The sequence below is a fragment of the Oreochromis aureus genome, linkage group 20 (assembly GCF_013358895.1).
Source record: "Oreochromis aureus strain Israel breed Guangdong linkage group 20, ZZ_aureus, whole genome shotgun sequence".
NCBI classification, from domain to species: Eukaryota; Metazoa; Chordata; class Actinopteri; order Cichliformes; family Cichlidae; genus Oreochromis; species Oreochromis aureus.
Window position 1 is genome coordinate 7,852,373 of NC_052961.1, and position 15,111 is coordinate 7,867,483.

The following is a 15,111-nucleotide window of genomic DNA, read 5'->3' on the forward strand; positions in this document are numbered from 1 at the left end:
GGAGTTCATAGGTGATGAGTGCCTCGCTTAAACCAGGATTTAAGGCTTATATATATTGTAAATACAATTTAGTTCTACAGCGCTGTGCAAAAGTCTTGAGCCACTTCATTTCTTTATACTTTGCTAAGAAATTGGGAAATAGGCCTGTGATTTAGGAAAACATGCGCAATCATCCTTGTAAATATAGTGTGTAAGGTAAAAACAGAGATTGATTGAAAGTCAATATTTGGTATGACGACATTTATTCTTTAACATAGCATGAACTCATTTAAACAAGCATTCTTTTAGTCTTCAGGGATAGTTATTCAAAGCTCTTATTTGGGTGTTGGCTGCTTTTGTTTTGTTCTCTGTCAAGATGATCCCACAGGTCTCTGGGGAGGTCAATACATGACTGATAGTATGCCACGGAAGCTTTTCTGTCCATGTATGTTTTCACTGTATTTGCGGTGTATTTAAAATCATTTGTCTAAGTAGATTGGAAAGAAAAGCGTCTGGACTTCTTTAAGTTGCTTGAAGACGTTTCACCTCTCATCCGAGAAGCTTCTTCAGTTCTAGGGTCAAATGGTGGAGAGTCCCAGATTTAAGCCCTGTGGGAGTATCCCCCCAAGAGGGACAATGGACCCCCTAATGATCCTCTACCCAATCACAGCCCTGTGGGGAGGGACACTTAAATCTGGGACTCTCCCCAATTTGACCCTAGAACTGAAGAAGCTTCTCGGATGAGAGGTGAAACGTCTTCAAGAAACTTAAAGAAGTCCAGACGCTTTTCTTTTCAAGCTCCTTAGCCTACGATGACCTGGATGACTGAGAATTTTAAAGGACATTTAAGATCATTGTTATGCTGAAAAATTAAGCTATTGTGACACTTCCCTCAGCCTTTTCTCCCTCTTTCCCTTCTTTAAAAATGGCTTCTTGAAAGCCACCCTTCCACTGACACGGTTTCTGATGAGGCTTCATTAGACAGTAGATGGATTGTCAGATTTTTTCATGTTTCTTAAAAACATTATTTTCTATAGACAGTTATTTTCGGTCCAACACTACTTTTGTCCTTCACTTGTCCAGATTCCTTCATTTCTTTAAACGCATGAGGCACACCACGTGGAAATATGATTCAAGTAAAGAAATGGGAAGAAACAGTGTGTTAAATGAGTTTTTTGCTAAGTCACCCTTTATTTGTAGGAATAACACTCATTCATCCTTTGAGTTGGGTGTTTTTTTATGCTTGAATGATTCATAGATCGGTGTTAAGTGGCTTAACAAACAAACAAAAAAGGATTCCTCTGAAAATTGTCAGATACAAGGAATGCACAAAACTGAGGGAAAAAGCAGCCACTGTCCAAAGAAAAACTTTGAAAGACCTTCAGAAAGCCTGGAGAGCTATTGCTCAAGACCACTTTTAAAAAGTTCCAAGAAAATCTGTGAAAAAGTAAAATATGAAGAAACATAGGTGGCTCAAGAGTTTTGCACATTACTGTATCTTGGATGCCACACGGCTGAAGGGAACAAGAGTTGGGAAAAAATGTCCAATTATTTACCTTGTAGTTAGGATTTATTTTGCACAGCCTCTTAAGTCCCAGAACCCAAACTCAGCTGTAAAGCGGTAGAAACACAAGGTTATAACAAGGGTAGAAAAAACCCATAGTTATTATATTTATCTTTTAGTTTTTAGAACTAATTCAGAACAACAAAATAGAAGGCCACATAATCTGAAATAACTTTTAGTATTGATTTTTTTGTATATGTTAAATGTTATGAGACTTATCGCTTTTCAATTTCAAATGCAATACAAGAGCATTATGTGAAGAGCACAAAAAGACAAAAGCCAGTTACAATTCTGTATGAAAAAAGCTGCATGAAGTAAATATTTTATAAAGCTGTTTTGTATGTTTCCTGCTAATGAATCACCCGTTTCTACAGATACAGTTTTAATTAAAATAATTGGTTTCTCCTTTTAGAACGGAAAAATATGCAACTTTTCCATCTCAGCGAGGGGTCTTCTTCATTATGCCACCACCGTTCACAGTTATGGGTATAAACAGTGTTTTTTTCTGTTAACTGATTAAAATGTCAAACACACAAAGGCACATCAATCAGTTCCAACTGGCAATAAGAAGACCTTTCTTCTGTTTGAAAGGGAAATGTATGTTGCTGATCATGTTTTTAGGGTTTTTTTCACATAGCAGATGTGAATCACAGCCAGCCTTGGAGTTTCTAACTGAGAACCAGGACAGGCAATGTCCCCGACCAAAGAACAACCGAATGTTCAAAATAATCACACGCCCAAAGAATGCCCACCTCCGCTGGCCTCTGATGAGTTGTTTTTAGGGGGCGGGGGTTTGTGCTTCTGCCAGCAAAGAGAGCTGTGAGTTTTCACAGCACACTTCAGCATCTGGGTGTTGGCTACAACCAAGGGCTTTTACATCCTTCATTACTAATTTGTCTCAAAACAAATGTCAGTAAACACAAATCAAACCAATCTATGATATGATACGATGTGACATAAATCAGTTTGTATTCACAAAATTGATTTCCATGACATAGCCGGTCTCTCAGGCTGTCCAGGGACAGGATTTGCTACAATGAATGCATAGTCCATTATCTAATAAAATATCTGTACAACTCAGGAAATATATATTTTAAAAAAACAAAACTAAATCAAACCATCAGTTTGAAGAAACTAATTAAGTTACACTGTGTCATGTAGTTCTGTACCTCAAACTTCTATAATTGTCACAACAAAGATGGATCAGTTTCATTTAGTAAGCAACACTGCAGTCTCTGCCCTCGCTAATGTACGTGCGCTGTGCAATAACTCTATAACTCATGCAGCTTCAGCATGTGCCCTTTTGAAGTCATGCACAAACTGACAAAGCAAGCCAAAGAGCTCCTGAGAGTCTTGATCCGCCGGTTCTCCGAATTTCACCTATGCAAAAGAGAAAAAAAAGGTTTACTGATTTATGAATAAATAAATAAATAAAATGAAAATAATGGGGGACAGCAGTTACATTTTCTATGACCACAGGGCTTGTAAAAAATTGTTTTACAATTAACAACTGCAATCACTTTCATTTGTGAAGTGGTGCCTGGCCCGCACATGTTCTTCTTAACAGTAGTCTTTTGATTTAATTAGCTCATATGCTGCCTCAGCATGCATCCCAATCCTTGAGTGCCCTTATACAATGATGCAGACATGTACTGCCAAATTAATACATAGACCTAGGTGGTTAAAAGGGTCACTGGCATACTAATGTTAGTAATTCTGAAGCCAAAGTTTATTACAAAGGGTCACAGTGGTTAAGCGTACTAATTTGCTGACTGCATGCTGTTGACTGTGCAGGTTAAAGTTCAGACTAAAGCCATATGCTGTTACTCTTTCCTGATATTATTTTTGTCATGTTTTACAAATGTGTAATTTCTCTAATGAAATTAACCATAAGCTTACTTACAAGCAAACATTATGTACTATAAGTCTTATAACGCACACCAAACGGCTGACTTGAACACACACAGGATGTGCTCACTAATAATATGAAACAGCCTTCAGCACAGTTGGGCTTCATCTTAATTGAATTTGTTCCTTTACATCTTGCTCTTGTAAAGACATTACAAATTATTAAGTATCAGACACGCTCCGCCGGAAGGCGAGTTTCTTACCTTTTCTAATGATCAAGTCTTTTCAGTTTTTGTGCTAAGGTGTCAGAAATGATTAAAGCCCCAGTCATGCAGTCTTAGAGACCAGCCAGCGATCCCCTAGCAACCACTGGTCGCAAGGGAAAATTGCGTGTTCCCTGAACACTTGGCAGAACTGGCCACTTGCAATCAGTAGGTAAAATTGGTGGCAATGAGGTATATCATGCTACACAGAAACCCCTTCAATTAATACCCGATTGCCACAGTTTCCTGGCATTTGCATGGAAGACAAATACTATTTGCAGAGCAGTATTGAAACTGTGTATCCAAGTTTGTCTTCAAAGTAAAAGTCGCACCTTTTGAAACCTTGTCTTTCACTTTAAAGGCAAATACTACTAGTCTTTGTTTCAGCACTTTCCTTGTGACTGTGTACCGCCATACTTAGAGGTTGCCACTGGGTCGCTGACCATTCACTAAGACTGTGTATATGAGACCTAACCTGGCTGTTGACTCTATTGCTATACCTCATGTCAGCAAAAAACTAAATAAATATACTTCCAAAAATATCACATTTCAAGCTGCTGAAGCAAAGCTGCATATCTCTGCATGTAAAAATCGCAGTCAGCCTAATAAAAAGCGAGCTTGCCGTTGTTATCACTTATTTACTGCAGTTGGAATATCATACAATTTGCCACGGTTAGCTAGCTCACGCTTTCACAATGTGATTGGCATCATTTTATGCTTCACACTTATTCACAGCTGTGTGGCTATCAGCCGACTCAGTCATTAATATTCACCCAGATGTACAACATGTACATTAGAGCTGACACTTTAACTCTGCTAATGCACTAACGCCAGCCCTTGTTTTTGTAGCTCCCTGGAGCATCCCATCTTTAGTTGCTTATAGAATCTGCTATTTTGTTGGTACTGTAGATTTAATGATAATGTAAAAATGCAATGTTCATGTTTGTATTTATGTAGATGGGGAATTAGGTTTCCCAGCAGAAACCTTGTTGCTGCTCAGATTAGTCGAGAGCTTCATGAAGGAGGACCTCGGACTAAAATAAGAAAATTCCCATGGCAAATATATCCAAAGATCTACATTTAAAGACAAAGAGTATTTGTAGTGGCTGCTGTTTCGGAATAAAAATGAAGGAGGACATTTCTTATGGATTGTTTTAAAATCATGTAAAAATGTACCCAGAATACAAGTTACACTGCCGCTGTAACACAAGCCTTGCTCTCCCAAACACTTAAAGCGTAACAGCTGACAGTCAGTGCATTTGTATTACTGTGTGCTTTCACTTTGTAGAAACAGTTACACAGGTGTAAGATTCAGCAAAGTCCCCAGCAGCAAAAGGAAGATGTTAGCTAATGGTTAACACTGTTCTCACCATGAAATATTACACTCAGATGTGCAGATTAGGCTATTTGCATACTTTTATCCTCACATTTTTCACTGTCTGCCACGGATGCTCAAAATTATGTATAACTGGAGCAAAAGACTTTCTTTTACTTGGTAAAGTGTAGAAGTTTAATCCTCTCAACAGTGTTTTAGCTGATTCGCTTCCTTGTCTTTTGTGCACGTTGAACATTTATGAGTATTTTCACAAACACATGCTGGGCCCAATAAAATCAATTTACTAATACACATCATTTGACCATTTTATTAAAGATTAAAGAATTTAGACAGTTTTTAACTCTCAGTGTGCTGCAGTGTTCGTTTGACTTTGGGACCTGAAGCGGGTGGAGTTTTGGACCCAGATTACTCCGCCAGGCTCCTGTCTACGGCAGCCATAATGCTCCGACAATCCATGAAGCGGTGCGGCTTGTTCTGGGAATTCATCCTAGTTGACAAACCATCCTACCCGTTGTCTACACATGCGCACAACACGAAATTAAGTGCCAAACCATGCTACCTTTGTGAATGTGACCTACAAGCATACTTTAACAGCTAAAATTAAGTGGCAAATCATCTTACCTTTGTTAATAAGAGCTAGAAACATACTCTGATGGGCAAAGTTAAGTGCCAAACCGTCATACCTACTTAAATTTTGCTGGAATTACTCTGTGACAGCAGAAATGTGCATAAACTACTTACGGTAGGACGTTTTGCCAAAGTAGGATGGTTTGTCAGAACACGGCTTCGTAACTTACCAAAGTCGTACTAAAACATTTTTTGACAGATTTTTGAGGGCCGTGTACCACATAAAATCGGTTCGAGGTCATTAAGCACAACCATTATTCATATGTTAGGCGCACCGGATTATAAGGCGCACTGTTGATTTTTGAGAAAATTCAAGGATTTTATATGGTAACTCTTCCAGTTTAGTATTTATTCTAACCCTGAATAAAGATTGATATCAATAATATGAATCAACAAATGCGAGGCATTATAATATCACAAGGTCTGTAAAATGTATACTATATCACAGATACTCACTCAACACTTGAACTATCCTTATATAAAAATATCAACATACCTGAAGTATGCCTGCTGTTGATTTTATTAATACAAATGAAGTTACAAAACCAGGCCCAGGAATGTTCATTACACACCCGACAGGCGGGTCTTGGATAATGTTTAACCTGTAGGTCTGAGCTGTGCTCGAAGAAGCAATATTAAAAGTTTTTATCTGCAGAAGCTGAGGTGGAATTGATTTTCTTATATCATGTCTCACTGACATGGTGCATTAAAGATGTGCATTGTATGAAAAGAGGCTGGTAATGTGACACAGCTGATAGCGTCTAGTCTTCATGTTTTTATTTTTGCTTTTATGTATTAGAAAAATTGGAGTGCATGTTTTATAGCGTATTATATAAAATGTCTCCTTTTATTTAGTACTTGAAGTGGTTTTAAAAAACATGCTTCCAGTGTCTGGGGACATCCGCAAATCAACTGCCCCAAAATTTTATGAGCTGCTTCTATGTTTAATACATTTGCATGTTGGCTATTTCAGGGCATCATTATGAATTCCCTCCTTCCACCCACTTGACAAGATGTGACTAAATATGACACCTTTTCCCCAACCTGCTGCTCCCTTGCACTACACCACAGCCCAGTCAGTCTTAATCATTTTTTCCAGCGCTCCTGAAGGGGTTTATTGTACTTTCAGGAAGTTTCAGAGGCACAGTCTTAGTACTCAGTAAAATGATCCAGCATGGATGGGACACAAGTGGGGCAAGTGTCTACAGACTGCCCTGTGTTAATCCTCAAATGACATTGGTTCTTTCTTTTCGTTTTTTTAAGAAAAAGGATGCTTGGTTGTTCTGTGGTCTTGTATTTAAAGAAGATTACGGGAATAGTCTGAGAATGGTTCAAAAAAAACATTTCAAATATAAGATATATGAAAGGCACCGCCATTTAAAAACCACTGAGAGGTAAAGTGAATAACATTAACGATCCTGTAACAATAGCACCTGTCACAGGTTGGGATATACATATATATATTATGTAGAAAGTGACCAGTCAGTTATTAAAGGTGGAAGAAGGAGAAATGGGTTTGCATAATGATCTAAGTGACTTTAGCAAGTGAAATTATTTCTTAGATTTCTTGTTTTTTGTGTTTCTTGGTCTCTTTATCCTCCTGTCAGTTTCACATCTTTCTTTTGCTCAGTTTTTTTTTTTAGCACACTTTCATCCAGTCCAGTCATCTATCACCCCAGTTCAATCACTATTTCCTATTGTCAGAAAATCTTAGTGCCTTAGCACTAGTACAAGTTTTCCCCTGTTCTCTGTATTTTGTTGTTGTTTCTTTTTTTCATGAATTGATCTTTTTCCTGCCTCCTGCCAGTTTTGTTCACCTATCCAACTGCCTACACATGTGAATATACTTTATTAATCCTACCTGCTGAGCTATCTCCTCCCCTCCCCTTATAAGAAAATTAGGTACTGATAAAGGACCAGAGAGCTAAAAGGCTGGTCCAGTACCACTAAACAGCTACTGTGGCACAAATTTCTGAAAATTCTAATTCTGCCAATGATTGAAAGATGTTACAACATACAGTCTATCACAGCCTGCTTTGTATGGGCCTCAGGCTGATTGAGTTCCCATGCTGATCCCTGTCCACCAGAGAAAGCACCTATGGTAAGAGGGCACATCAGCAGAGGTAGTGTGACACTCTGGGAGTGTTCTGCTGGGAATCGTTGCATTCATGTGGAAGATAGTTTCCTAAATGCCATATTTTTTGCAGATCACAGAGTCTTTCATGCAACCATCTCAAAGGATCTACTGATAACATCTTTGTTGCATTGCAAAATCTTGTAGAACCCATACTTTGGCAAGTCATTTGTCTTTTATCCTGTCTTCCTTCTCTCACCCCAACCGGTCGCAGCAGATGGCCCCGCCCCTCCCTGAGCCTGGTTCTGCTGAAGGTTTCTTCCTGTTAAAAGGGAGTTTTTCCTTCCCACTGTTGCCATAGTGCTTGCTCATAGGGGGTCATTTGATTGTTGTCTTGAGGCGACTGATGTTGTGATTTGATGCTGTATAAATAAAACTAAATTTAATTTAATTTTGAAAGTCCAGGGAAAACTGCAGCATATGAGGAAGAGTTTATTTATCTGCAATAAACTAGCAAGCTTTTGAGGGTGTACTTCACCTCTCACCCTAAATTGGAGAGACGGACAGATGGACAGGTGGATAAATGGATTGACAGATGTGGCTTATTCTTAACATCAAGCTTCCAAACTTTGATCAAACATTTAGGGATGATGCTACATTTAAGCAGCACTGCCTGATGATTAAAATATAACTCCCTGCCTGAAGGGGACAATGCAGTTAAAGGTCAGCTAGTTAAACTTTAAAAAGGCCACAGCCGATTCACCACCAGAACATTTTTAATAATAGTGGAAGAGTGATTTATGTTAAGAATAAGGTATAATATTGGATTAGGATAATATTGAGGTAAATTAGGATTTATTGTTCAAGGATGTTCATTTAAAATGTTCCTCATTTAGAAAAATATGCTTATTTGCTTTCTTGCTGAGGTTTAGATGATACTGATATGATTCTAATATCTGCACATTAAATGAAAAGCTGCAGCTGGGGTTACATCAGTATGTAAGAGGTGTTTCTCAATTTCTACATGAGCTTATGTATAAATTAGAAACGCATGATATGCATTTTGCATTCTTCACAAGTTTAGTCAACTTTTTGCACTTTTGATCCAGCTGTATTGTCTGCTCCACTGAAAGCATATCCACCACATGGAGTCTTGCCTTCCATTGACCTGCTTACCTGCACAAATTAGACACTGACCTCTCTGACAGGAAGCAGCACGCCTCTGTGGAAGGTGATATTTGAAGGAAAAACTGGCTCATTGGTTTCTAAGCTTCATTGTGGGATTACATTAACTGGAAAAATCCATTGAACCTTTATCACATTGATTAAGTGGTCATGACCAGAGCTTTTACAAACTAGAGGCTGTGAGAGCAAATCAGCTGCAGCTGGTGTGAGCATCAACAGTTAGCTCTCTGAAGGCAGAGACACACAGGAGATTGATTTTTCAGTCATCCATGTTCGTGCAGCTTACAAAAAAGATACATGGCTCGTTTAGACAGCTGGATTGATTAAAACAGTTTTTTCCCCCCCACATAAGCACAATCAAATCAAGCATTTTACAGGTTTTACCGATGGTCTGTCGACATTGGCTCATTCTATCCCATTGTTAAATTCAAAGGCTGAATTCCTCACTGTGATGACATTGAACCAAAGCAGCAAGAAATTTTAATTTTTAAATAGTGTTTTCATCAATTCCAGTTCAGGAAACTACTATTTTATTTACCTTCAAAAAGGTAAATGACCTACTTTACATGTTGAGCCATCTTGAATAGCCAGCTTCTTGTAGCCATGGGTGAGATTTGGACAGAAGATGTAGCTGATGATCTACAACTGACCTGCTACTACTACAACCCTGAACTGAGCTGAACACAAAGAAGCTTCTTAGTAATCTTAAGCTGTGTCCAAATTCATACGCCGTATCTTTTGGAGGACCTGGCCCACGTAGACCGCAAAGGCTGGGTCCTCCGAAGACCGAGAAGGCGGGAAGTGCGAGGCTGTGAAATTGGATGGTCTAGCCTTCAGATTTGCATCACCAGCTGTCTCGGTGGAATTTAATAAACTCAGCCGTCTGCTCCTTGCTATCTAAAATGTAACATATATAACAAATATGTATATCATGTTTAAGCTGAGTAGTGAAAGACCGCGGCGGGGGGGAGGTTTGAAAATGATGTGACGGGAGTTCGCTGTTCTCGCCGGCTCTAGTGAGCCTTGAACCCTCGGCTAGCTTTAGGCTCCAAACGCTGACCTCTCTTTGAGCATACATAATTAGAAACAAGCAGACATGAAGTCAAGTCTACTTGAATTTTATATTTTAAAAATTATATTTTCTTACCAGAGTCGAAGGCCACCCTGGAAATTGCTACGATCTTGAATTTTCAATTGAGATTTTTTTAAAGGGTACTCAAAAAAGAGCATTTGTGCCAATTGTGGTATTTGTATCAGGTTGTAAAAGATTTCCCTGTAATGTTAAGCTAACTACTGCCCTGCGCTTTGCTCTTATATAAAAGTGTGCTAGTATTTGCATCCTCACACACACAGAGCGGAGCATACAAAAGACATGACATGATATTAATCAAGTTGACAACAACTTGTTACAGTAATTACAAAAAAAAATTCCTGCCAGCTGTTAACCCTGATGTAATATAATGAAAGACAGAGAGAAGCCAATTGGCAAAGCCCAGTGCTTTTCAATATTTGCCTACTCATTGACCACTGTTTGCAGTCAGACTGCTGCAAATGATTTGCTCTCTCTCCTTCTGCTGCTAACTGTTCACACAATACAACATAGAATTAAAAAAGTATAGATCCATCTACTTATTTTCTCTGATCTGGTGATGCAAATATTGGATTGGTGCGGTGTTTTACGCTGTATCTTCAAAACCTGCACAACAAAGGTGCTGCTTTCACTGTCCAGCCTGTTCAGACACTGTGTTAGTGATCACAGCATAACTGCTGTCCGACAAATGTGAGGACTCAGAAGGAAAATGAAGGAGAAACAATATCTGCCTGGCTGGAGTTTCGAAGAGTTTGTGCCAGACAAAATCAGCCAGACTCAACGGCTTCAGCCAGGCGAGTTGTTTGTTTCCAGTCTTTGTGCTAAGCTACATTAACAAATTGCTGTCTGTTGCTTCATATTTACCATACAACAACATGAACGTGGTATTGGTCTTCTCATCTTCTCGTCTAAACCACTCCTTTGCTTTTGAAAACATTACACGTAAAACACACTAAACGACCCCTTGTTTCTGTCTCTTATAAAATCTACACCAAACACAAAGGAATCGATGCAGATGATTTTTTTTCTTTTAAAGAATTTAGAGGAATGCTGAACGGTACCTTTGTTTACTTGTGAACAAATATTTTGAGTGCACAGGAATCTAATTGTGGCTCTAGTATAACAAAATTTCCTACCAGGCCTAAAGCTCACAGCTCATGCCGTCATATCTCAGCTCTCAAATACAGCAGGAAGGGTAAGTGGACTGTATGATGATGGATTGTCCATAGAGATATGAGAAAGGTGAGAAAATAGGCACTGCTTTTGTATTGATTGTTTTTGGTGGGTGACTCCTTAAAAAAAGACATAGCCCCTGTTAAGATGTCAAAAGTGGGCTTGAGCTCTGAAAACCTAATTTAACCAGGCTAGTGAGCAAAGAAAAGGTTCTCTTTTATGGACAATGTGATGAAAGAATACACAGGGACCAGTGCTTCCATTAAATCTGATGATATGTGTGACAGAGGTGTTCGCTTTATGGTCGATCTCACGATGCGACCAGAGCTTTTAAGGCAGGTGCATTTCTCATTAAAGAACATCACCGTCTCCAGAGTCCAGTCCACACAAAAGAGCGCTTAAATCATAAAAGGTTCACGTACGAATGGATGTATTGTACATTCAGATATATGTATAAATGAGATGTCATCAAAATACAAAGAGTCACAAAGCAGTATGAAGCTCAAAAACCATGTTTAATTTATGGTACGCCCCTTAAGGTCTAACAAATGACTTAAAAAAAAACTACATGAGAATCCCACCAGGGGTGCTCCAACATCTCGTCATTTTTCATCATTTGTAGAGCATCCTAAATCAACGTGACATTGCACATTAAGGGTCGGGATGAACTTGTCTTTCACACTTTCTGGCTGCAGGAAACCAATGTTCACTAATCCTCAAGAAATTATCCAATGAAGGAGGTATAACACTCCAAAACAGCAAATCAGCTGTGGAAGGTTTTAAACGACGTTAAGATCATTGGTATAAGGTATATGCCACATGCATTATATGCGCTTGTGGAAGCCCTCAAGGACACGCGGTGCAAACGAAGTAAATAATGTACTCTCCCAGTGTAGCATGGGGGAGATGAGATGACAAATAATTGAAGAGGGCCATCTAGACATTACTGGGACAGGGGACCATCTGTCTTTGACGCTGAGATATTGAAATAATAATTCAAGGATTACCAGTATGTCAGAGTAGAGTTTCTTCATCTCCTCGCATGTCTTCATCAGGGCCGAAAGATCTGCGTTATATTTCTCAATCGCCATCTAGGATAAGGAAAAGCACAAGAACCTCCTGGTAAGTTTGTCAGTCTTCACATTAACTGTTTAATTAGAAATATTCTGGTTATAAAAGAAGGAAACTAAAGATCTGCTCCCTGGATTTTTTTAAAAGATAATTGTAATGTTAATGAATGGCATATACATACATAATATATAAAATGAGATGAGTTGATTCATTAAAGGTGGATTTCCTTGTCTTTATTCATGGGCCTCATTACAGTAACTTTGCATGAGTCGGAGTTATGATAATCCTCAATGTAGCCCCTTAATTTGAAGAGCAGACGAGTAAGACTTCTGTTGTCACAGCCAAGTCGAGAACAGAAAAACTGGCTCTACCGTTGTATTAGCGCATATATATGTGCATGAATGACAGAGCATTAGGAAAAGCATAAGAGGCTGGCTTTAAAGAGACACATTTAGGGTGTCCAGGTGTCCCACTTTATATGCGACTGCACACAAGCACACGGCAAGATACAAAAGTCTGTTTTCTATTCACTGGCTGTGAAGAAAGTATGCTGCCATTATGGGTCAAGTGTAGCTTAACCTGCCACATCCTTTCGCTGTCAACATTAAGTCTCAATAAGGTAACATGTTATGCAGATTTCAGTGGAATGTGATGGAAACTACCGCAAATAAGGAATGCAGCAAAATAAAATCTGTGAAAATACTTTGGTAAGTGCAGAAGGCAATTTACAGAGATATTTTTTCCTTTTTTTGCCAGAGTTGTTTATAACTTTTGCATGGCGGAAGAATGTGACTTACAGGGTCAAAATCCAGGCGAGTTTTTAAAGAAAAGTGGCTCAAGATGGGATGTGCCGGCATATGGATCCATCCCCTCTTAAACTCAAAGATCAATTAGACAGAACCGGAGCTGAAATAGCTCCGGTTCTGTCCAGTAACTGTCAACAGTTTTGACAGTTACTGGAACAGAAAAAGAATGAAACAGATGAATGTAAGAGGACTATCCAGGTTTGCTGAGAAAGTGACATTCAAATAAAAACATGTTCTTCAAGTCCTAAAGGCCAAAACTGTAAACTGCATAATGATCTTTATTTTACTGCATCTCAGCATTAGTGAAGTGTCCTGTATTGTAATGCAGTAATTCCAGTAATGCATATACTCTTATATATTGTACATATATTTATTACTTTCAGATTTAGCCATTCTTATATTTTTGCTTGTTTTACGTTATTGTATTTTTGCACAACTCTGTTGCTTGAGAAGCTCGTACACAAGAATTTCACTCGCATGTACTGTACCAGTGTACCTGCACATGTGACGTGACAATAAAAGTGATTTGATTTGATTTGATTTGATTTGTCCCACAAAAACATATTTAAGCCATTTCCACAAATGCATTACAGCCCTGAACCTTTAGACACTGGCCAAATGTGGTGCATGTGTCAGTGCAAATATCCCACATGGACAGATGGGGCTTTAAGCTGCCAGTTCTCCGGTTCAAAGCCTGTGTGATTTCTGCATGTGCTGATGTGAGAACAGCACAGATATTAGTTAAGTGGATTCAGAGCTGGTGAATGAGTGTGCCGTGTACTGCCTCTTGTGCGCTTTACTCAGGCAGCACCCTCTTCTAAACAAACAGAGTATTTCCAGCAGGGAGAACATGGCTGGTGCAAACTGTCTCCTGCTGTGGTCTACATGTGAGAAAGGACTGGTTTCATTTCTTCATGTGAAAAACAGCTTTCCTTTGTGAGGATCTAGTCACTCCATGCAGGTTTGAGTTTCCGACCTGGAGTTGGAACTACTGTCTTCGTAGTCTTTATAGCTTAGATTGCAATTATTATATTAATTTTAAAAATGCTTTTAAATATGGTCAGTCTTTTAATTTTGTTTATTTTCTGAAGAACCACATTTGTAATTCCTTACAAATGTGGAGTTAAAATGTGTATAAAATGTTACTACCTGATTTAATTTAATGATAAATTTAACCTGAGGAGAAAAACGGTAATTTTTACCAGAAACATTGACTGAGGGAGAAAATTGAAATGAAAAGATTCATAATAACATTGCTTTAGCAGAGCAGTGAACAGAAATTTAACAGCATGTTATTGTTCGCAAAAGTTTACAACTCAGTTTTCCTCAGGGTCTTTCTGTGTATTTTTCTAACTTATAATGTTTGACAGTAGGTCAAGTCCACTGCGACATGATTGAAGCACCCAGTAATACTTGGGTATTTTTTTTTTATCCATTTGCAGAAATGATTCAGTCAGAACTGTTGAAAAGTTTTCCTAAACATCTCCCACACTTTTCTCAACCCATTCTATCGCAGAGAGTTAAGCTGATGACATTATGCAAATGAATTATTTTCTCACATAAAGCCTTCTTCTCGTAGGATGAACACACACATTTGTGCAGGCGTCTTCTCTTCCATCACTGCTCCAACCTCAGCAGCAAAGCTAAATAAGTAAAAAGACTTTCTTTTGAGCTGCATTGTTTGCCTGATATGAAAAATCCTCACTGAGTGGTTTTAGTTACGTCCTTAGCCTTGGTAAATACCCTGCTAAGCTGAATAATTATGATGTTGCCAAAGTTTGTGTTACTGCAAATAGTTTGCAGTCGGTTTACTAAATATTTTCTAAATGTTTACTAAATTTTGAAGGACAAGAACAATTTATGTCTGAAATTTCACATATAAGCAGTTTGCCATGACAATAGGACATACAAGGCATTTCCACACATGACCTGTAGGCTGGAACCAGCCCATGAAAGAATCTGAGCTGGGACACAGGATGGCTTTGCAAGATTAAGAAACAAAACTGACAGGAAGCGCATAATCCATAATCCATAATCCTTCTTTCACCCCAACCGGTCACAGCAGACGGCCCCGCCCCTCCCTGAGCCTGGTTCT

The 15,111-nt window shown here is 38.7% G+C and overlaps 1 protein-coding gene across 2 annotated transcripts in view; it reads right to left on the reverse strand.

Annotated features, from left to right (window-relative positions):
• Positions 1–2,480: 2,480 nt before the first annotated feature.
• The window catches only part of LOC116321971 (formin-like protein 13), a 54,470-nt gene continuing 41,839 nt past the window's right edge, over positions 2,481–15,111 (reverse strand). For both annotated transcript variants that reach the window (XM_031741919.2, XM_039603976.1), the window contains 2 exons: positions 12,147–12,230; positions 2,481–2,923 (listed from right to left, as the gene is read on the reverse strand). In XM_031741919.2, coding sequence (XP_031597779.2) covers positions 2,822–2,923; positions 12,147–12,230 — 186 coding nt within the window. In that variant the 3' untranslated portion in view covers positions 2,481–2,821. The remainder of the gene's footprint in view (positions 2,924–12,146; positions 12,231–15,111) is intronic.